At 33.7% G+C, this 25,259-nt stretch overlaps 1 protein-coding gene across 2 annotated transcripts in view; it reads left to right on the forward strand.

Moving 5' to 3' along the window:
- Positions 1–22,534, forward strand: part of LOC129800782 (ras-related and estrogen-regulated growth inhibitor) — a 36,015-nt gene extending 13,481 nt beyond the window's left edge. The window contains exons 3-5 of one of the 2 annotated variants that reach the window (XM_055845419.1): positions 10,046–10,102; positions 18,094–18,167; positions 21,969–22,534. In XM_055845419.1, coding sequence (XP_055701394.1) covers positions 10,046–10,102; positions 18,094–18,167; positions 21,969–22,388 — 551 coding nt within the window. In that variant the 3' untranslated portion in view covers positions 22,389–22,534. Of the gene's footprint in view, positions 1–10,045; positions 10,103–18,093; positions 18,172–21,968 lie in introns of both variants that reach the window. The other variant, XM_055845420.1, reaches the window with a different exon arrangement.
- The last annotated feature ends 2,725 nt before the right edge of the window (positions 22,535–25,259 follow it).

Below are 25,259 nucleotides of genomic sequence, written 5' to 3' on the forward strand. Positions count from 1 at the left end.
AAAATTAAACAAATTTATAAAATAAAGGAAATAAAAAAGAAATAACAAATAAATTGAACAAATAAATAATGAAAAATTAACAAAATAATTTACTCCTTTTTCGATTTGTCTTATTGTAAATAAAAGAGTAACCTAAGAGTAATTTCATAAAAAAATTATTTGTTTTTATAATTTGAAAACACTCCATTTTATTGCTAGAACTCAAAGAGAGAGAGCAGTTATATAATCCACTTTTTTTCAACTTATGACACGGCTAGAAGTCAAATGGTAAGAGATATCGACTTTTTTAAATAGAAAATGACCAGAGATAAGCCCAGACAAGCTTATGGTAGCTCAGATTCTTTACAGGCTTTACATGCGACCTCGAAATGCATGCTACTCGGGGTCCTTGCAACTCGAAACACTTGGAAATTCGATTGTGAGTTGAATTTTAGCTGTAATAGCTCCGTCAGAACTTTTCGATCAGGAAAATTTCACAAAGTCGAAATTTGTATACCTTTCCTTCTCAAAACTATTGCATATGCCTATCTCACTCTTTGCCCTCTTCTTATTATTTTAAACATCACAACAAATTCAATTTAGCTCAAAAGAAATTGAAAAGCGAGAGAGTAGGATAGACATATGCAAGACTTTTGAGAAAGAAAGAGATATAAATTTTGATTCTATGAAATTTTGCTGATCTAAAGTGTGTGCCGGAGCCATAAATAATCTTGCCGAGCGAGTTTTATTTTCTGGCACCCCTTTTAGATCGGCAAAATTTCATCAAATCAAAATTCGCGTCACTTTCATTTTCACACATTTCGCATATATTCAAATTGGATTGAACTAAATTGAATTTGTTGTGATCTTTAAAAAAAAAGAAGAATGATCAATGAAATTTTCCTGATCTAAAAGGTTGTGCTAGAGTCATTGCCCCTAAAATTCAACTCACAATCGAATTTTCAAGTATTTTGAGTTGCAAGGACACCGAGTTGCACGCATTTCGAGGTCGCCTGTAAAGAATCTCAGCTACCTTAAGCTTATCTGGGCTTATCACTGGTTTTCTTTTTTAACTGGAAACCTATAAAAATACAAATTAGCTTTCTAAAGATAATTAAAATATTTCATATTTATGGCGCTGGCACACCTTTTCAATTGAGTGAAATTCAATCGATTGAAATTTTACCTCTTACTCTTTCAAACTTAAAATCAGATATTGTTGTCTCTCTTTGTCAAACGAAAATTGAAAATAAAATTTCAATTTTCATTTGGCAGAAAGAGACAGCCACATCTAAATTTAAGTTTGAAAGAGTAAGGGGTAGAATTTCAATCGATTGAATTTCACTCAATTAAAAAGGTGTGCCAGCGACATTACAAATGAAATTTAGATTGGAAGTTTTTCTTCCACACAAAATGTTTGAACTGACCGAAATATCGAGAAAGTCATGAAGTTGGTTCAAATAATTTTCATAATTTCAAGAGAGTTGATAAATTAGTTATTAATTAATTAGACTTTTCAATAGCACACCACTACGTTAATTATCTTGCAATATTATAGCCTAAGAAACTATTTCATCAACGAAAGTTGTGAGAAAAGTTCTTTAAATATTTCATTCATAAATTTTCTTAAGATTTTGCAGAATTAAAAGCTGAAAGAGATAAATTGGTAATAAATTTCAAGACCTTTCTAACGGCATCGATTTTTTCGATTTTGATAGGGCCATTTATCCATTGAAATTCAAAGAAGACACTTTTTGTGAAAAATCATCTGGTAAGGCAGCCACATTGAATTTATTAGCAATCAATCAAGCAAGAACTGTAAAAAAACAGCAGGATATTGACAATACTATCATTTGCACCCTATCACTCCCAAAATAATACACTCCAAATAAAATATCCCACAAATATCGAAAGTTTGGATTTGTGGAATTTTCACTTCAGTACGTTCATGGATTTTAAATAATCCAATGTTCCATTGCAATGATTGCAATACAAATATTTTATTCGGAAGCTTTATGTTTAGAATGAGAAATATAGCAAAATTTAGTTTAAATTTCCCCGGTCAATACAAAAATGTCCCTAGGGGAACAAATTAATGAGCATCTAAAGTGGTTCTATTATTTTTTTCTTGAGATAAAAGAAGCCTTTACCAAAAATCTTCTGATGTTGCGATATAACTTTTATTTTCTCTGTAGCATGGAAAATTTGTGATATAAAAGTTTAATAATGATATGATGTTTGGGGAAGAGTTTCTTTTGATGAACTCGAGAAGATACTCAAGAACGTCAATTTTGTTTGAATTATTTCAACTTGAATTTTCTTTCTGTCTCAAATCATTGGACTGTACTCGATTGCAGCCGTTGAAGATTTTCTTTTATCGCAGTTTTTCGAGACCAAAATGAGCTTTTCTACTTTTAAGGAAGAAAAGCTGGCACGAGAAAGAGAAAAAGCTTTCAAAACTGGACAGAAAAAAAAGTCCACTTGAAAACTTGAAGATTTTCTCTTGGTGAACAAAACATTACAAGAATATTCTGAATGTCTCGAATGGCTCAGAAAGTATATTTAATAGGGGAGTAAGAAGCTCATGTAGAGCTTAAGAGTCCTCTCCCAGAAGATATCCATAAGAATTGTGATCCCACCCCGAGTGATTTGTGTTGTCGCAAATTTCATTTATAATCCCCAATGATTTTCTTCTGTACTAAACCCTCAAGATTAATTAATTTGCACACGACAGATGACTTTCACGCTAATTCTTGCACTTTCCTTTTCCATTTCTTTTTGCCCTTGAGAGATCTTTTTCGGTTTTTCGGAGCTGATTAGAAAGTAATTAACATTCCCAACGTCAAAAGAGAGCTTTTCAATCATGAGTTATAGATCTTGGCGCCACTTTTTCCCTCCTCCCTCCAAAAATATCTCATCATTCATCCTCTTTACAACATTTTACAGTCACTGACTGAAAGGAAAGTCTTTGATGGATCTTTGAGGGGCACAGCAATTGAGCCAATTTTATCGTTGAGCCACTTTTAAGAATCTCTTCAGTAAAAAGCCTTCAGGCCAAATTGGAGTGAGAGTACTTCTCTCCCAGAAAGTTTAAGTCTTGCAAAATCTCAAAAGACCATGGGAATAAAGTTATACAAATTCTTTTACACTTCAACACAAAATTCAGATTACTTTTGGAGACCATTTCAAGAGCAGACTTTATAGTTGAATTTACTTCAAAGGGCATTTCAATGGCAAAATAAATTGTCCCCATGTGTAGAGTAAGGGCACTCAGTGGGTCAAGTGGTAGAGCACTCGCTCTATGATGCAAGTGTCCCGGGTTCGAATCCCCTTTAGGTCACCAGGAATTTTTCTGGCGTTAAAGGTGTTCGGATTGTATCCAGTGAGCTTCACTGCACTTGATTCCACGGGGAATGGGACTGACAATCTCATCTCTGTATAAGAAAAAATAATAATGAATGTTCCGAACTCCCCTTGTGGGAAGGTCTAGTTCCTCTATGAAACGTTGTTCCACCATTATAATTATTATTATTATTATTATTATGTGTAAAGTAGGCCTGAGCTAAAAGAAAAACCGAAGAGAATTTGGTGGTGCCTGCTGGCATTCTTCGAAATGCCGCGAAAATTCACGTAGAGAAAATGAGAGGTTTTTCATTTTGAAAATTGTTTAATTCCTTAGAGTTATGTGATTTTTATAAGAAAATCCTTTTAATAATTTAGTTGAATACATACAGTTATTTGAGTTAATTCTAAATTATTGTCGATATTACAACAAAAACATTAGGATGAAATTTTGAGCTGGTAAAGTCATATTTTTGAGCTGTCCCAAAATTCAGGATAGGTTTGAGAAAAACCCTTTTGTACAACACTATTTTGGTTATTAAGGAATGCAAAAGTACATATTAGAAGAAGGGACACGACCTGCTAATAAGGATATAATAGAGAAGAAAATATTTTGTAGCATTTCTGAGATTTTTTTGCAACCGCAGCGCCGCCAGACGTTTGTCAAGTGAGTTATTTGTGTCTCTATCTCTTTCTCACAATTGAATTGCGCACGATTTAAGAACTTTCCATTTGAAGTGATATTGGCATTTAATTTCTTTGTATTTCTGCAAGATTCAAGTAAAATGATGTGCAGTGAACAGCTATCCGTCTTCCGACAAAGATATCAAGAAGACAATTTCTTTCTATATGAGTTTTTATTTCTGTTATGCCTTTTTGGCGCAAAAATATTTATCATGGCACCGTGAATGAACGGTATTAGTGTTACCAGTATGGCTATCTGTAATTTTCATTAAAATTATCAACACAAAATTTCCGATATTGCACGAATTTTAACGAACACAGGTCTGGTGTAAAGTAAGATGGGGTAATTCAGGATCATCTCTATTTTGGAGTTTTGACATTTTCTCACTATTTCAGATGGTCAAAGAGATAAAGGAAACCACGAAGACGTACAAAACTTTATATTTGAGAATATTTCTTCGTTTAGACAAATTTTTGCATTTAGGCTATAATTCTTGTGAGCTACGCATACGCAGTCGGAACTAAAGCGTGTGTAGCATTTTACTTGGAAGTCTCGATCCCAAATGAAGAAGACAGTCGTTTCTGAAGAGAAAGTGTCTTTGTATCTCTGAAGACTTGTTTTCCAGGGCAAAAGATGAAAGCTACTTCGAGCAAGGCGACGTTAATCATTAAGACTGCAATTTAACTCCAGGAAAGAAGCCAACAATTTTGGCCCCTTGTCTGATTCAGTCGACGCAGACGATATTCTCTAAATGTTCCAAAAGCCGAAATATTTCAATTCAATTCAATTTGGATATGTTTTAGAGCAGAGGCGTGCAAAAGAACCGTTGAAACCGAATAAACGTCAAATGAAATGTACGTCAATGGTCAAAACACTACCAGAACAAAATTATTTTGACGTTTATTCGGTTTCAACGGTTCTTGCACACCTCTGTTTTAGAGGATGTCCAGGCGAACATTTTGCTCTCTTACGAAAATCCTGTTGAATCATTCATAATAACGGTTTTCAAGCTCAAATTTTAAATATACTCTAAAGAGCGTATTTATCAACCGAATGGTATCATATTTGGCCTCTTTGGAAAGGTCTTGGAATTCCTGACAAGACTGATCCGGCTCCAATCGGTTATGAACCGGTAATACAGCGATTCATAACGGATAACTGATTTTTTTTTCCGAAATTCAATTCTATCAGTTTTAAAACTATTTTGGAGGACGTTTTGAGTGATTTATTAATATATTTAAATGGGTTGAGAACCAGTAAACAGTGAATGACGCGAATGTACTTTTGAGGTATAGTGACTGAGTCACGACTTCTAGCACTTCACAAAGCCTGGGACGTCTTGCTACCCGTTTTAATCAATATGAAAAAGTAAAGGTATATTAATAAATCAGCAGTAGGGTAATGGCTCATAATTTGGTCCAGTCTGCTTCTAAGTATCGATGTTCCAAGTTTGAAGTGCGATATTTTCAATATTAATTGACTTTTTTGTTACTCTCTTTTGAGAATGGTTGTTTGGAAACTTAGCAAGCTATTTATCGTCTTATTTTTACTAAAATTAGTATTTATTACTTTTAAAAATGAATTGATATGTAGAGGTGAATTTGACTCTTATTTTGGACAACTTGGTTATTAATTTGGACGAATTGGCTGTAAATTTGGATAGCTAATCCGCCTCAATAGGATGTCCATTGTTATTTATTTCATGAACCAATCTTATCAAGTCCTCTTCCTGTTCATGTACTTTATATGTCTTTGCATTGTAATTTAGGCCACATTTTTTAAAGATTTATGTTCTCTTCCGATCAAAATTTCATTTTTTACTAAAAATTTAAAATTTTATCCAATTATTAAATTTTCGTCATTTAATTATAATCCAGTATTTCAGATTAAACGAAAATGTATTGTCTGTTTTTGACATTGTGTCAGTTTGGACTCAGGAATATAATTAAAATTAATAAAGCAGCAAAGTGAGCAGAAAACACTAAAATACTTGATTAATAACGATTATGAGGAGAAATATACTTTTTAAGTTCATTGTTTCATTGACGTATTATATACAAAGTTTTCTTTAGTAAAGTTGTATATATTGCAATATTTATAAATTAACTGTGGAAGTTTGAATTTTCTACGGACTAATGAGCAACTTTTAAACTTGTTTTCAGACATTATTATGAAAATTCATTTTATTTATTTCATTTATTTAGTAACAATATCACAAACATTTGTTGTCAATACCATTTTACAGGAAATTTAGAAATAATTGAGAGTATTACCTGGATATAGAGTAGAATTGCAAAGTTTATATTTTCAGAATGTTTATGAGAAATTACTAATTAAAACATCTTAAAAGTTAAATAAAGAAATTGATAACTTATTAAACACTGTTATTCCATTGATACTGAAAGTTGTTCTTGAACAACAGAATTTCATGTACACTGAGAAAAACAATTTTTCTTTTATCAAATTTCAAAAGTACTTACATCTTTTCTGAGAAATTCGCTGTCAATACAGCTTCACGTCGCAATAAATATGCAGGTTTAACATTTTCCATATAAACATCTCAACCTCTCTTTACCTCGTTTGTCGGAGAAAACCCCCTGAAAAGCATAAATATGATGAATTATTTATTTAAAAATTTTGTTCGCAATATATCATTTTCTCCAACACAGAAAAATTGTGCTGTATTCTTGATCCAACAGTTGAAGATCATTTTATTCACACTTAACCCAAGAGGGTTTGCTTCTATGTTTGCACTGCAAATAAATTTACTACCATAGCTGTACATTGGATCATAAAATGTTCTCGAATGCATCTCATTCCGAAAGGAAAACAAATCATGATGGTAATTTTGTTTGCTTGCCATTCTATAGCAGAATCGATTCTTTGACTTGTGGGAGGCAACGAGAAAAAAGTTAGTTCAATCAACAAATTAGTAATTTGTTAGCTCTACAAAATTCCAACGGTAATTGATTCTGAAAATAAAAATTAATGGCTCCGACTTTTTAGATCAGGAAAAATTCATAAAATCAATATTCACATCCCTTTCTTTCTATAAAGCTTTGCATATGTCTATTCCACTCTTTTAAACTCTTCTTCTTCTTTTTAACATCACACCAAATTAAACTTAGTTCAGTCCAATTTTGAGTCCGGCAGAGTGGGACAAACTTATGTAAATCTTTTGAGAAAAAAGGAATGCAAATTTAGATTTCATGAAATTATACCAAGTTAAAAGGTATTTCAGACTCACAAGAACGTTTTTATAATGTAAGTTTTGCTGTTTCCGGGTTCGTTAACTGAAATTTGATTCAAAAACTTCCGGTCAAATGTGTAAAATGTCACTCGATCGATGTGAAGAAACCCAATTAAGTCCATTTTTGAATAATTATCCTAAGTAGTGTAAGTGTACCAAATTTTGACCAATTAAATGCAATAAAAATCAAGAATTGTCGCTTCGACGAACGAGATGATGTGAAAATGACATTGGAAAAATTCCGGAAGGGAAACTATGAGAATGAAGGTGGTCGAAATAAGCCACCAAAGTTATGTGGATTTTTTTTATTAATTTCAAAATGTATTAAGAATGATTTTAGAGAAAATAAAGTCGATGAACTTTCTACAAGGTTCCAAGCAACACTCCTTAAAAAGAAGTAACAAAAAAATTTATTTTTTATTAAAAATATTATATTTCAAATTTAAGACTTTGGAGCTTGCATGCAGCAATGTCGAAATTTGGTACACTTACCCTATGTGGCTACATCGCGAGATTACTGCTGAGAATCTGTACAATCTTTAAGATTCTGTACAATCTTAGCAATATAATCTCAGTCAGACAATATGATCAGAAGTGGGGAATAGATAGGGGAAGTGCTCATAATTTGGGACAGCTTGTAATTTTGGGCACTATGACGGTAAAATTGGACACCACAAATAAATTCATTAAACTTATGGAATTTTCTTCACATATTTAATGAATAATGTATTTCATTTAAATAAATATTCGCTTTAGAAGATATTAATCTCCTGTTAACGCTTGAGGAGTAGTAAGTTGCTAAGAATTTCATGGATATACCAACAAGAAAAGTTTCTGCAATTTCTTGCCATTTTGGATGTAATTTTTCAGAACATTCCAATAGCCAATCCTCCAGGTAGGTTCCTTTCCACCTGTTTCGAGAAGTATCAAGTGCTCCTATCTATCTTTTCCGAATATTTTTACCAATCACACTGTTAGACAAAGTGGATTTCGTTGGCTGAGTGGGTAAGAGCGCTAGCTCTTTGGCGCAGAAGATCTCTGATTCGATCGAGTGAGATTGAATCGCGGTCAGCGCAAGCTTGGAAAAATGAGTGTCTGGATAGAGACAACTTTAGTGATAAACTTCCAGTGATAAAACACACACAGTGTCGATAAAAATCGTTAAGAGGGGCCTAAACTTTACGATTAAAATTGAGATTATTATTTCGGTATCTAGAAGGTTATATAGGCCTTTCCCAAGAACACTTCCTCCTTTGTCAGGTAATTAAGGATCTTTTCCCCCTCGTTGATATGATTTTACTGCATAAAAGAACCAAATTTATTCACAGACACAATGTGACAGACATTTTCTAAAAGTTGATTTGAATGCAACACAAAATTAGGGTAAGTGTACGAAATTTCGACAAGCTTGCAATTTCGGACACTTTTTTCATTCTCAAAATTCGATGAAAGTTTAGATTTTGCATACTCTGGATATTGTACGATGAAAAAAAATTAAACAAAACAAAAAATGTTCAAGGGAGGTGGCCGAGTTTCTGTACTGGCCGAAATTAGAAATTTTACTCTATATAGATTTTTATATTATCGGATACATACTGATATAATTATCTTATAATACATGTCAGTTAGTGAAAAGAAGAAAGTGAGATAGAATAAAGTCTTACCCAAGCACCTGGCAAGTTGACTTTTATATGGAGCTATTTGAAGCCAATTTCCTAAATTGATCTCGGAATCTGCTCACAGTGCTCCGAGGAAAATATGTATTTAAGCAAAAATTAAGTATATTTATATCTTCACAGGGTAAGGGATCTTATAATACGAATAAACTTCTCAATTTTTAGATATTTAGCGTAACGGTCGCAAGTGCAAAAAATCCTATATAAATTTAAGTGCGAGTATGGAAAAGTGGCTTCAAATTTCAGTAAACTTGCCAGAACTTACCATTTGGTAATTTTATTGTAGTAAATACGTCATTATAACGCACATGTTACTCTCTGCTTCACCTGTTTCGAAAGTATGACGAAAATAATAAATTTCTAATAAATTACCAACGACCGATATAATTTCTATACCCCTACGATAAAAATAACACTATGCTAACATAATTTTGCTACTTGGGAGTACAAGAGTTGAAAAGTTTTGTATTCTTTTGCGACTTTGTTTGCGATTTTGGGAATGATTCTACAAATATATCAACTGCCTATGAAGCCGTATAGATCATTTGTGTTTGCATTCGTGCAAAGCATTAGTTTTGGTATTTTTTTCCCATGCAGACTAATTCAACTGTGTAAATTGTTGCATATTGAAACAGCATAAATTCACAAATTTACTTGTTGGTCCATGTGTCTCTGTTGAAATTCGGTCTAGCACATTGGATTTTTGGCTCGTTCAAAATTAGATTGTTTGCGAGAATTTTATGGGTGAAGTACAGGAGCAATTTGCATTGACATTGAGCCTCAAGTGTTTTGGGGCAAATTCTTCACAAAATGCGGAACATTAAATTGTTGACACAAAGTCATCCATCTAGCGAGCAATGAAGGACAAAGCCGTGACAATAAACACAACACTAAATTTTCTTTTCATCCCTCAAATATTGTCCTCACTTCTAATTTTTTTTTTATACTGGAGGGTGAACGACGTACTTAAAACCTCATTAATTCTCACATTTTTCCTTCTTTTCCGCACCCTCAATCTCTCAATTTTGACCCTCACCTCTTATTCTTATTTTTTTTTCTTTCTTTTCTGGGGTTATCACCATCTGGTTCCTCGTCATTTGGCACAATTTACAGCCTTGACGGTGCGATTTTTAACAAAACGATACATCGGTGAATATGATCATCATTCTGGTAAGTGAAAATCATAAATTTCTGGATAACATTTATATTGTAGAGAGCTAGAGGATTTATATGCAAAATCTCTCACCCACTTCCCGCCTCATTTGTCTCATACGACCCGATTTTCTCTCATGCTACCAAACCAAAGAGTTGCTTTCGCAGATTTGGAATGCTTCTAGATAAGAGATTTTATGTTTAATATTGTTATTGTTATTGAAGTAATCCATATAGGGAGTTCCAGCTTAAGTGAAAACGGATGGAAAGAATTTGATATGAATTGCCTACTATTGGGAGCTCATTTATAAAATAATTCTTGAAATAACCCTAAATGTATGCAATTGATTGTAAACCGTTGGCGCTGAAAATAGGCTGAGAAATTGGCACCGAAAGTGTTTTGCACATACCACGGCGTTTCCGCAACTTATTTCAAAGATCTCCCCTGTAAGTAGGGGAAAGTACTATCCCTTCGAACGTTCATGCCTTCGAATAATCTGAATTTCTGTTACGTTTCCTAAGACATTTCCACATGATTGTCACATAATTATCAATAATCGATGACAAGCCAACTAATAGTTAATAGAAATGTGCAAGTGTCTTAGGAAAAGTAAAAGAAAATTCATATTATTTGAAGGTATGAACGTTTGAAGGGAGAGTACTTTCCCCTATACAATTTTTTTGTGTCACTGGAGTGAATTCTCGAGCTTTCTTCGATCCCGAGAATTTCCTTCAAAGCGGAATTCCCTGTAGAAAGTGCAGATAAATGCTTGATGAATATAATTTCATATTTTTTGCATTTTTAACGATTGGTCATACGTATGACCCCGTTATGATTACCGTGAAAAGTTGTGTTATTGTAAAAAAACCCAAAAAAAAGGAAATTATATCCTTCATAATGCTGTGCCAGACAATTACTAACAAATTAGTGAAATTAATAATTAGTAATTAGTGACAATTAGTAAAATTGTTCGGATTTGCCGATTTTGTCGATGTCGTGACTGTCTGCCTAGTAAATATTAGTGTTTCAGGTACAGTACATAAACAATTACAGTTGAATGTTAAACGAAGAATAACTTCAGTTGAACCACAGATTAGTTTTATTCTAGATTTAAAATTAAGCTGGGTTTAAATATTTTTTTCATATGCAGAAATGTGGAATAGTGCTTTGGCGTAAGCTGTTTTTCTCATACGGCAACATCATATTTTGGCTTTTCTGACATTCGTCAATTCGTCAATGATGATTTCGTTCGATTTAGCAAGATCCCACGACATTTTCTCGATATTTGGTAATCTTGAACCACCAAACTTGCTAAAAATTCCCTAAAATAAAATAGGAATCAATATTGTGGATGTGAAAGAATGTGCATGTTTTTGGGGTGCAAGAAAAGCGCGATTCCCGCGACTCCTGATTCAGTGGTAACTCCTTGAAGTCGCGTATTGTGGATGTTTCTTTTTATTTCAGGCAAAATTGTCTTTTTAAGAAGCTATAAATAGAGTGAAAGCCTTATTTCTTTTCATTAAATCCACTAAAGTGCAGATTATATCCATTTGGTATCATTTAACAGTATTTTCAGAAAGAATTTACGGATAGATATTGACCGGTTTATTCCATCTTTAAGCCAAAAATTATACCTCCGAAATGCGGGGCCTAATTTTTAACTTAAACGTTAATCCACTGTTTAAATTTATTTTATTTCTCATTCAAACACTAGAAAACGGTGGATCGTCCTCGAATTATCTTTATATACTTCTATTCAACATTCAGCTGTTACCACTGGAATTGTCCGTAGGAAATTTACGATGTTAAACGAGTTTAAACGAATGCTATACTTCATTAGTGCGAACTGACATTTAAATCTGCGGATTCTTCGCTAAAATTGTGCCGATCTGCCGTTTCTTGCTAATGAACATTCCGATCTGTTGCTTTCTGGCCAAATTGTGCCGATATGTTGATATCTTAGCAAAATAATGCCGATCTGCCGATTTTTTTTGTTGTGAAAATAAAGTGTCTCGATACGATTAATAGCAATAGTCTCAAGCCATTCTCCACAAATCATTCCTAAATTCGGCCTAGCTCAATACATATATAGGGACAGGATTCTTTTTATAAGTCTGGTTAGATTATGCTACTTGGGTAGTTAAATTGTTTTAAATTGTTCGAAAATTGTGATTCCCTTTCATTTTGTTTCATAGAACATATTTAAACTTCAGCGTTTAATTCCAAAGACTGACAAAAATGGTATTCTTAATCATAAACCTAATCTAGAAAATCTTAAATCCTCCTTGCATCAACTCCGATACAGTACACATGAAAGCTTCACTGAGTCAAATACGCGATTATCCTCTTTCACATGTAATTGTTACACAGCCGAAACCCTGTTTCCTCTGACTCTCGCATGCGCCAAAAGATGGTAAATTATGACGTGGAATTGGTGTGGGAAAATATAGAAATATAGACAGCGTATCAGTTCGTTACACTTAATTTATGGTGCAAATAATCGAAGGCAATAAATTATCAAATGAAACGCACAAACTGGAGCAATAAGACATTAAGTCTTTGGGGAATTGCCCTGTTTATTCATCTTTTCGTGCCCATTGCACTCCTGAGGATACATACCATTGTGTTACCTATCCCTGGCTCATACTGGATCACGTGGCTCATCCTTATAGTGAAAAGTTACTTCTGGAAATGACGCAAGTGCAATTAAATGGATTGCGATTGATGTCCTGTCCAGAAACTTACAATTAATTCCTTTTCCATTCTCTCAACTTTTCTCTTCAAATTGCATTCAATCGCTTTTTACATAATAAGGCTGTATATAATGGGGATTCAATTTAAACAGAAGCTGGAATCTTATTGCTCGATGTTACAGGAAAAGCTAATATTGAAAATCCATGGTGTTTTTATTAGTAAATGAATGCAATACCTTACCGTTAAGGGATAATATTTCAGTGTTTTTCTTTTGTGTAATATGGTCGTTATCAAAGTTGGAGGACAAACAGTTGGAGATATTTAGCTTCAGTTTTGAGTGACCCTCCTAAGAGTAGACTATCTCTTTCTCTACTTTTTCCTTTTACTCCCAAGTAGCATTTTATTGTTGAGTTAGTTTCAAAATCGGATATTTTCCGTTTTTTTAATATTTTGCAAAGGAAGTAGAGAAGGTTTTTAAGCTTCGGGAGACGGAAGTAAAACTCCGTGGTATAAATGCATAGCAAAGGCGATCAAATAACCCATTTAAACCGTAGCCCTAGATTTAGTACCGCTTGCTGGCTTGCTCAGTCTGAATGACTCTTGTACAGCTCTGAGATTGCGCCCGATTTTATCAACAGTATCATCATAGACTAGTCTTAACTAGTTACATCTGAGACACTTAATAGTTGTATGATTTAAACCTGGCAATCACCGAGAAGAATATTACGTCAGACTTACTAATCTATGACCTTATCGATGACTACCGTTTTTATGCGGAATCCTGAGTGTATATTGGGTATTTACCTAGGTAGGTACAACAAGTCACCAGGTCATCAGATCACAGTGACGTAGACACCTTGATACTCAAACTGGATAAATTTTAATTGCTGTCAAACTAGTAAGATTTTAGTCATTTTACTGACGTAGCATTGAAGACGTTCAAACGACAAATTTAAGACCCCTCGTACACTTCCATCTTTTACAAAAGCATTCTTTTTAGATTGCTGAAATCCTGAACAAGTCTGAAATGGTAATGAACCGGTAATAAAATGGTAATGTAATAGTAACTGGGTAGATTGTGGCTGTAAAATCAAATTTTACTAAAACAGTTTAATTGTGGGCAGATTTTCAGATGATTTATGAAACTGTTTTGATAGGTAGTGCAATCTAATTAATTTCTAGGAGAGCTAGACTTTGTGAGTTCTAGCACTCAGCGAATTCTCCTTAGCACACTTTTTCCTTAGAGAAATAATTGATAGCTATTAATTGACGCAATTGGATCGGAGGAATGTAAATGAATGTGAGAATCTGAGAATAAAATCTCGCCTCAGACGTTGACAAAAATAGGATAATTTGGCAATGTAAACATGTTTAAAATTATCACACAATCAATTTCTAAATTTAGGAAATTCTCATCGAATTTTTCACCCAAAAAAAAATGTAAATAAGGTTCAACAAACTAAATGTGTGGGTGATTTCCTCAGTGGCTTCGTTACAAAAGGTGAAAAGACCACAAATTGAATTGCTAAATTTTCAATGTTCCAATTAATTTTCCTTCTCGTCCGAACCGCAAAATTTTCACGCTGAAATATTTTTCCTCCTGGAAATATAAACACGTGCTGACTGCAATTTATGTTGGTCTCTTGATGAAAATGGGCAGAGAAGGTGGATGAAAAGAATTTCTACGGTGGTATATTTGCTTGCGGATGGAATTAATTTACATATAGAGATTGAGTTTCAAAGATCCAACAGCTATGTCGCTTCTATTTTTTTTTTATATTCTCTCCTTGGTGCAGATGAAAATTATCAGTACATATCTAAACTTTGATGATTTCTCGGAAGTTTTGAAATGAATTGAGCACTTGCCGAGGGGCTTATAGCACAGTGAAGCTTCTCAGAGTGATTTCTATAATCTGATGAATGAAATTTTTTTGGATTATAATCATAGGTTTATAAGATTGTGTAGCTTTCAAAAGCGAACAGAATCAAAAGACTTTAATTGAGCATCTTTTAAGAATTCTGGATCAAAAGATGGATCATAATTTGATGAATTACACTGTAAATAAATAAACACAAAACGGGCCTGAATACAGACATTTTTGAGACAGATTAAGGGAAATACAGTTATGTTTATATACATCTGTTTTAAGCTCATGAAAATTGGTGGAAAAACGATGTTATGTGCATAAGCTTTGAACATTTTCAACGAGAAGCGTTTGTCTATGTAAAAATACCATTAAAACGTTTCTAATTAGGTGAAAGCGGGCTACCTTCAAATTGAGATATCTTTAAAATCAGGAGTGACATGATAACTTATTTTCGATACTATGGACTGTTGATTTTAAAAAACTTAAACGATAGCAGCAGGACTTCCTGTAATTGATTTAGATATTTATATCAATACTTACATTCTTTTGAGAATGAATGAACGGTCAAACAATGCGTAAAAGTCGACATTCACTTAATCAAACAGATATAGATTGATCAATACTATCGATTCGATAGTGTCGAAAAGTTATCATTCCACTCCAGGCTTTTTCTTCTATTTTATAATGAAAAGGCACTTAACGTGATATAATTTAGAAGCATGAACCAATTGTGAAACAAAACTGCTATGTGATAAGGCTCAATTCCATTTAAAAATAGAAAAAAAAAACTCTAATTTCAAATCTTCCCTAATTCAAAGGTGCCCCACTTCCCCTTACGGTTTTTGAATGTGAAACGTAAACCGTCTCCGGAAATCATAATCCTGAACCGAATACAACAAGTTTAGATTATAATAATTATAATAATTCATTTATTCAACTCTACATTTCCCACCCTTACCATGCGTCCGTCGTCGTCTCAGCGTTGGTGACCAGCCTCCGAAGCCAAACGGCGGAAATGCTTCTTCTTAGGCTGTATAGTCTTTTGTCGTTATAACGATCTTTTCTTAGCATACAATATGTCGCAGCAGAGAAAGTCTTGCGCAAAGGCACTAGTTGGAAAGGTTTTTTTTTTAATCCTAATGAATCTGAACAGCTTATAATCGCTTAAAGTGTAGAAGAGGATGGGGCAATTTCACACGGACTTTCGAAAATACAAAAATTTTAAAATTAGAAGTTATGAGCCAATATTCAAGAGAAACCGGCTGGATTCAATTATCTTTAATTATCTTGAGTATAGCTGACAAAATATTTAGCACATGAGACTTATTTAAAAATTTAAATGTCTGAAACTGCCTCACTCTTCTCTACTGAACCCAACTAATTAACGGAAAACTATTTTTAATCAATAAATTCAATAGAATTAACTCAATTCCATTTGGGTAAATTATCAAATAAATTAATAACTTGGTTTAAACCAATTGCTTGTTTAAATATTGCGAAAATGAATTAGGTTCACCATTGAAATATAATATTAAAAAATAAAAATAATTCTTTATTTACGTCTTTTTTGGACCTTTCACCATTGAAAATATTTATCGTATTACTAAAATACGTCTGTAATAAATGAAAATATTTTGAGTTTTTCTAAGAATTCTCGCTTAAAAAAAAACTGTGAGACTGTGGGGTAGCTCACATAGGGAAAGGCTCATAATTTTGTCCAGTTTCTTATTTTGGACACTTTGAGGATAAAATTAGACACTAAAAATAAATTAATTAAAATGATGGATTTTTAATCCAATATTTAATGAATAATGAATTCTATCTAAATATTTGTTCTTTTTGGAAGAATTTAACACTATACGTTAAATTTTGAATATGATTTGAGTTGAAATTGCTTTGTTGAAAATTCAGTGTGAGCAATTGTTTACGACAGAGGTGTGCAAGAACCGTTTGAAACCGAAAAAACGTCAAAAGAAACTTGTACGTCAGTGGTCAAAACGCTACTTGAACAAACTTATTTTGACGTTTATTCGGTTTCAACGATTCTTGTACAGCCCTAGCTTACGAGAAATATGACAGAACTTCGTGTTTACTTCAGTCTTATTTAGCTGTGGTGAAGTACTAACAATGTTTCTTCGTTTTTCTTGAGTGATATTATTGAATATTCATTGAATATTGTGTTGATTCACGTTAGTGGTGATTTGTACATTTAACCTGAAGTGAGATTTGCTTTGTGAATTAGATTTTTCGTGTGAAAAATGAGAAATTTTTTAGGAAATTTACAAGTGAAGTGATACTCCTTATTTTGGACAGGTGTTTTTCTCACGAAATTTCGTGAAGTTTTAGCTTTCGTAATTTCGTACGCACTTCAAACTTCGAAATTAGATGCTTATAAGCAGGACTGTCCCAAATTATGAGCCCTTACCCTAGGTCATTAAAAAAAACTTATTTAGCAAAAACATACGAGTTACACTTACATGCCATACTCAGCGAGAATAGTTAGCTTCAAAAGGCGTCATTTTTAGCATATTTTTGCTGTTTCGATCAGCAAAAATATGCTGACCGGTCAGCAGTACTCGAACAAAAATTGCTAACCAAATCGTTCAAATCACTCAAATCGAACTAAATCATTTTGTCGCATCATTCGAATTTGAGAAATTCAGATTTATCAGACACTACTGTGTGTCTAGGTAGCACAATTTTTCAAAGTTCATGAACACTTAAAACTGCCCCGACATCCTCTAATTAATTTAGGGAATGCGTAAAATTTTTCAATATTTCTTTTAAGTATATTGTTCGCTACACTATTTTATTTCCAAGTGGACAACATGAGAAGCCTCTATCGTAAAATTTAAAACACTTTGCTTTAATTTAGTTGCAAATTTTTGTATTTGCTTGCTTCAAATCGCCTAATAAAGTGAATGAGATAAAATATTTATTTCCTTGCTGAACGCCTTATGCAATGCAATAAGCCCCTTGTTTCCTAAATTGTCCATTCGTAAAATTTTATATATTTTTTTTATGGGTGTATCATTTGTTTAAGTAAACACTATATGCTTGCCTGAATACTGTTGGCAATTTATTAGTCTCCCCAAAGAAGCATCTATTTTGAAATTTACATCAAAATTTTGCATGTCTCACTGTGTAAATATTCAAGAGTAAATAAGGGGGGCGGTTGAGGGGTGTATGACGAGAGAAAATTTTAATTTTCCATTGTGACGCTTTTCTGTAGAGCTGAGTTTATTAGTAATTTATGTCACACTTGTGTGCATATGACAGAATTATTAATTTATCAAAGTGATTCAGCTGCACTCTTGGTCTTCCATGCTGCTCTGAACAACTTCCTTCAAGTTCTGTCAATGCCTTCATAAACATGCCACATAGGAGTGCATGTGCCAATTGAATTTAACGATGACTTCTTCACAATTTTCCACTCTCATTCCCAGAAAATCGCTACCGTCACGAAGCTGTGGTTGACAATGAACCTGTGCTATTTGAAATTTTGGACACCTGCCCCAAGGTCTGTGAGTATTTTCCGTTTACAAAAATTTTTAAAAGCTTAGCATTTAAGTGTGAGACTTTTGGGAAAATGTTTTTCAACAACATGTGCTCTTGTCCATTTGCTGAGAGATTGAGGATTTTCCTCTCCTACCATCTCGGCACTTCTTCTGTCAATATTTTCCTCTGGTTTTTCACACCAAAATAAAGTGGGATTTATTAATTGATATGTTTGCTTGAAAAATCGACACACATTTTCACTCTGCAAATTTAAAAATCATCGCATTTCACCGGTAATTTATGTGGAGTTAATAAAACATTTTTTCAATGCTAAATTTTCACAATAAATGGTAATAAATGCCACAGGTTTTTTTTAACTTTTAATTTTTAATTTTCCAGGATTAGTTTCCTTTTACAGAGTGCGAAATTTATTTGTTGAAAAATGTTTAGTGAAGTTTCCTCAAACACTAGTTTGCAAAATATTTTACTTTCATCCTAGTACCAGGTGGCGCTTGCACCGTTAATCCTTTATTCAATTGAGGATGAAATGGACATCGGTGTCCCAAAAATATTTTTTTATAACTACAGAACGTTATTTTGTTCCCTATGGTGTCTAAACACTAGAAGAAATTTTCGTCAAAAATTGTCTTTTTTACATTCTGACGTTTCTGCTTACAAGGAAAAGGGAATTTTTTTTTTAAAATAGGCACTTTTTAAAGAAATGCTAAAGTCGGTCGGCATCCGCAATCTGAGATTTGATGATGGAATAAACATATTATTATTATTATTAAATTTCTACTAGTGTGTAGAGGCCATTAAATAGTAAGAAAAAAGAGTTTTTTTTATTTTGGGACACCGGTGATACATTCGTTTTCATAAGGTTACAGACATACATCACCCTTAAGAAAATAATTCTGATATCAAACGTCTGTTCTCAATGAAGTTATTTATATCATCGCATTAGATTTAGACTGAATTGTCCCAAAAGTCGATTTTAGGACAGTTCAATCTCAATTTAATGCGTCCGGCAGGGTAATGAGCCTAATTGAAAATAACCGTTTTAGAACACAATTATTTTTTCAAAAGTGATCTAAGTCTTTAGCCCTTTAAAGACGAGCGACACATCGGTGCCGATGTCCCAAAAACATTAAAAGCACTTTTTCTGATTATTTAGAGGACAAAATAACTTACTATAATCAAAATTATTTTTTGATTTTGTTTTTGGGACACTCCTGTCCCATACGTCCTTAAAGGGTTAGATATTAACGCCACTTAGACTGTGAATATCGTTGGATTGAGATTGTATTGTCCTAAATACAATTTAGTATCAACATACTATGGCGTTGTATATGGGCCTGAATGAAACCGTTTGCAATGTCGCTTTAGATTGCGGCTGAATTGTCCTAAAATCCGACACGAAGTAGAGGCCATAATCCTGACGAAATGAGTGGTATAATGTGTTACTTGTGTCCTTAATTTATTTAACCCTTTAAGAATGAATTTGACACCGGTGTCCCAAAAATAAAAACTATTTTTTCGAACAATTTAGAGGACAAAATAATTTTCAATAAATCAAAAAAATAAAATAATTTTGTTTTTGGGACACCCGTGTCCCACTCGTCCTTAAAGGGTTAGAATTTAGAATTTGATCTATTTATCTCTTGGGGTTTTAAGGGTTCAGAGTATTGGTTAATATTTCTCTCAGTGTTGGGACATTTGAGATTTTCTTCTATTTCGCGGTCTTTGTTTTCTCTTTGCTCATCTGAAACAATGAGAAAATCTCAAATGTCCCCAATTGAAAATATTGTAAATAGTTCCAAATTACCTAATTTTACTCTATTACATGTTAAAATATTTCCCAAAAGTTAGATATTTTACCATAGCAATTCTTTTCAATAATTTCAAAATTTGCTTCTTAATGGAATGCAAATGTGATTAAAATGTGTAGTGCGGAGGCTGTTGACGAGGATATATCACTGAAATTTGCAAATCATCTACCATCGCAATATTGATTACACATATTCGCTATTCGGATTAAACAATTTCATCTTCCTATGCATGACAGCATAATTCATCGTAGCATAAATTTCCTATGATTTTGCTTAAGAATGTCTATGAAGATGAAATATTTAATGTTTCCCTACCTTGATCAACTACGATGAGCAATTAGCATTCGTGGTAACTGGTGATTGACACATGGCAATATCCCTGAATTTTCATCCAGCCTCAATTCAATTTCATTTCCCCTATACATCCAATCAATATGCGAAGATGGTGATTAAATTTAATAATTCATAGTCAGAAATTGCTGATGTGGTAGCGATGGGCCCATGTGAAACTTTAATTTTCACCCAAGGACTTAATTTATGCGCAGTAAGAGACACTTTCGAGATTTAATTGGCGGGTAATTTTGAATTAATTAAAACTTCTCAAATTTTGTCGCGAAAATTAACAATAAAGAGACTCCCTGCCGCATTTTACCGCTCTCAATTGTCTTTTCATTGATTTTGAGCATTAAACTTTTAACGATACACCTCACCTAATGTGACATTAATTTTAATCACTGAAATTTTTAAAGCACTTTAATGAGCTAATGATTTTAAAAGTTGATATGAATTGTTAGATGTTCTTCTCTTAGGGTTTACACCGTTAGAAAAGCTCAAGCATTTCGTGAACTTAAATATTCAAATAATACGGAAATTCAATTATAAAATATTTATTGAAGAGAATGATAACTTTAACTGTCATGATACCATTTTTAATAAAATAAAGTAGAGGGATAGAGTTAAGTGCCCTGGGCAAGCTTCGTACGATCCGCAAGGGGCAAATAACTGACCAAAATTTCATGTCGTAGAATCAATATTCACAAAATATTCACAATTTTATATGGGGAGAAGAAAATATTCGAATATTTCCCTAAATATTCGTGATATTCGCAATATTCAGGAATATTCGCAATACTCGCAATATTCAGGAATTATTCGCGATACTCGCAATATTCAGGAATTATTCGCGATACTCGCAATATTCAGGAATTATTCGCGATACTCGCAATATTCATGAATTATTCGCGATATTCGTGATATTCACGATATTTATGAAATATTTACGATATTCTCAAAAAATGTCAATATTCGCGATATTCACGTTGGTTGATGTTCTAGACTCGCGAGTTGTTTCATCCTTGACGATCCCTTATAAGCTTCGTAATGACTAAATTTTTCTTATGTATCCCAATAAATGTGACTCATCGCACCCATATTTAAAAAAAAGAATTAAAATAAAATCAAACAAAAGTTTTAATTTTTACATTTTCTTTTATCTCTTAAAATTAAGAGACGAACATAAAAATGCCAAAAACATCTTTTAAAGAACTAAAATGTGTTAATAATGGAGACAGAATGCCATTTTCTTTTCCTAACAGTGTTGTTAAAATCAATGATTCGTTGCGAAAATTCCAGTAGAATGGGTGTATTGAGATTTTCCGAAATGAATACCCCACTTTTCCACTCACTGAACACCCAAGCAATTGATGAAGCCTGAGTAATCGTCGGTTGTTTGGAAGGCTTCCACCCCCTTCCTGGGAGAGTGTCCTCTTTAGCACCCTTTTGGATCAGGCAGAGTCTCCCTCCTGGTGTCCAATTAAATAGATTTTGTTTGTGAATCACAACCACAGGACTGTGGGGGAATAATTCACTTGGTGGCGAACAAGGTTGAAGACCAAAATCCCATGTCTAACAACGACCCCCCATTGAGCATCCCCCTGTCCCTAATCAATTAAAGGCAATTGTCTCTAACGTTTTCTCTCCTTGTGTTCTGGCAGGCTGATGAGGATGAGGAACAGCCGACGACAAACCAGACTGAGGCTGTTCAGTGGGCAGACGGATTGCTGCTCGTGTACTCAATCACAGACCGTCGATCCTTCAACTACATTCGTCGGACGAGAGGGAATCTGCAGCAGGAGACACCGCCTGTGGTTCTCGTTGGGAATAAGGTTGACATGATCCATGGGCGGCAGGTGAGTACGGAAGAAGGAGAGATACTTGCCAAGGATTTCGAGTGCAAGTTCTCCGAAGTGTCCGCGGCGGAGCATGTTGGTCAGGTGGCTGATACCTTCCATGAGTTGTGCCGGGAAGTCCTGGCGGCCAGGAGGAAGAGCAAGCAGAGTCTTCTAGACAGAATGCTAGGTGGAACGCGAGTTTACAGTCGCGGTAAGAGTGACAGTGCCCTGCCCAAAGACTGACCCATCCCACATGTCTCAGGAACATTTCCATCAACCAGCCAGCATCCTTCGAATTCGCTCATGCGAAAAAGTGTATAAAAACTTTGAGAATCTCAACAGCAATATTTATCCCACAATGATGTGACAATAATAGCAATACAATTGTCGCTGGAGTCTTTTACTTGATGCGGTTGAGGGTGTCATCCCTTAGAGGTAGTTGGGGTAGAAAAGAACAAATTAATATAATCCTCTTGGTGGAGGATTAGGATGAGTGGGTATGGAGTGTGTGATGATACAAAGCTCCTGTACCATGGTGAATGGCACAAGATCATCGCTCTTAGTGCGGTTATTTGTCTTAGCCCGGGAAGCTTCTTAAGGGGTAATCCGATCGTCGTGGATGATATGGTTACTTTACACTTGAAACCATCCCTTAGCCCCACCGTCTTTCATAACTCACAAACACTTTCATGAATACTTGATGGAAATTAATAGGACACTTCAGTTGCGAACTCAGCACATCTCTCATGCACCTCCTTCAAACATCCACATACTTAAGCAGGAAAGTTCTTTTGGGCAGCATTCTCGACACTCACTACGAGAAATCCTTGGGAAAGTTGGACATAGTTGAGATAATATCGCTTTTCTTACTTTAAAAGACCTTTATTTAATATTCAAGTAAATACAGCACAGGTTTGTAATTATTCACCCTTATACCGGCTTCACACTGAAGGTTTAGCCCAGTTCCTGAAAGTCTCAAAAATCTTAATAACAAACAATTTTATTGATTTTTCAAAATATAATGAATCATGTGCTCTTAATATTCAATCCTAAACAACAATTTCCTAAAAAATTATGTTTGATGAGGAATAAGAGGAGTTAAGACAGATAGCTAAGCCTTAAATCTGAAGCTCGTATTACTCTGTTAAGACCCAAATAGACTCAGGCTGATCCTCGAGAATATTTAGCCTATAAGATTTGGCAGTAAATATTTATCTCAAATTTTCATATACTGAGGGCTTAGGATCATTGAATAGAAATCCTTTTCGTAATTTCTTTTACCTAACCCTTCACTGCCAAAAGTTATAAGCTAAAATATTCTCGAGGATCAGTCTGAGTCTATTTGGGCCCTTACTGCTTGATATTTACTAACCCTTTTGCGATTTTGCAAATTAATTTTACTCTTTTATTTATTTATTTCTTATTTCTTGATTTTCATTTACTTTGTACTTTTTCATTTACTTCATTTATCGAGAAGAAATTGCCATGATTGGAAAAGTCTTGAAATTCTCTATTAGGGGAAAATGCCCATGCTTTGCACGGTCTCAAGCTTCATAATGAGTGATTTTTTCTATAATCAATTTGACCCTTTTATTTTTACCAGTGTACCTAGGGGTACGTAACGAAAATTTGAGTCTGTTGATTCTGTTACTCCATTTGAGAGATTCAATCTAAATTTTTCGAGTGATTTCATGAATTCTATGGATTCTGGAAGGAATACCTCTCTTGAGAACTCAGGACAACGCAGAATGTTAGACAAATCAATTTAGAGTTCAGAGTGGTTCAGGCAATCCGATTTAAGAATCTTCAAAGTACATCACTAATCTTGACAGTCATTATTGCATCATTATTGCACAGTTATTAAATGTCCGGAAGTCAGCGATATCCGGAATAATAATTTTATATAAAAAATTAATAAAATAAAGAAACTAAAATAAAAAAATAAAAAACTCTTTTATCATGTTCATCCATATCCATTTGACGAATGTATCAGACTTACAACAGGTTTAATTTCAGGTAATCAATAGTGTTTTATTTGTGTTTTTTTTTAAATAAAAAACTAATATGGAATTATTTATCGGACCTTTCGGACGTAGGGGAGATCGGGGAAGTTTGGGACACTTTTTCATGTTTTGACTTTGAGACAGTATTCTAAAAAATCAGGATAGTCTATTACAATTTAATGCGGTTTATAGGATATTTATGGGTATTGACTTTATAAAAAGTACTCGATAGAACTTGGAAAACAAATTAGTTTTCTTGGAGAAAATAAAGCATCTAACTTGACGCTTTGTCCCAAACCTCCCCGATGTGGGGCAGTATGGGACACAAAAGGGGATGTTTGGGACGCGTTTTTTCTCGTATAATTTGCATTATTGGAGCACGTTAATTAATTTTAAGTATTAGATTTAAAATATTTCTAATCGAAATAAAAATGTTTAATCTTTTTTTTCATACTTAGAAATTATTATCAATTTTATTTGTACAGTAGTAGAGTCACTTATTGTCAATAAGTTATTTAAAATATTTTCTTATTATTTTTCATCTACCTTTCTTTGCTTTATTTATTCTAAATATTGCAATCACGATCATCAAATTCCTCACACGAGTGGATTTTTTGCAACTTTTAGTTTTGAACTCATTGATGGATTCCTGTTTGATTTTAAGACAACTGCATTTTACCTGTTTTTTTCCTTATTTCTCTGAAATTTCCTTCTTTTGGAGAATTTGTGAGAATTGTAGAGGATATTGCTCGAGAAATTTTCGAGAAAATAGTTTTTAACGGAATTAAACAAAGGTCGAATATCATCTGGAGAGTAAATTATTGATCCCCAAGACATTGATGGTTTAATTGTCCCTGTAGACAACTGCTTAACTGGTAAAGTTTGCACAAGAGGGAGATTTCCAGTAGAAACTGGGTATTACTCTTCATTTTGATAATGAACAATTGCATACCACCTACAATCTTGTCGAAAATCAACGTCCCATTCATCCCCTTTCAGGTGTCCCAAACATCCCCGCGGGTAGTTTTGGTATTTAGAACATTTAAGTAAAAAACAAGAGCGTATAATCTCTGAAACTTTTATAAAAATACGTTCCCAGATTATACTGCTA

This window comes from Phlebotomus papatasi, chromosome 2 (assembly GCF_024763615.1).
Source record: "Phlebotomus papatasi isolate M1 chromosome 2, Ppap_2.1, whole genome shotgun sequence".
NCBI lineage: Eukaryota > Metazoa > Arthropoda > Insecta > Diptera > Psychodidae > Phlebotomus > Phlebotomus papatasi.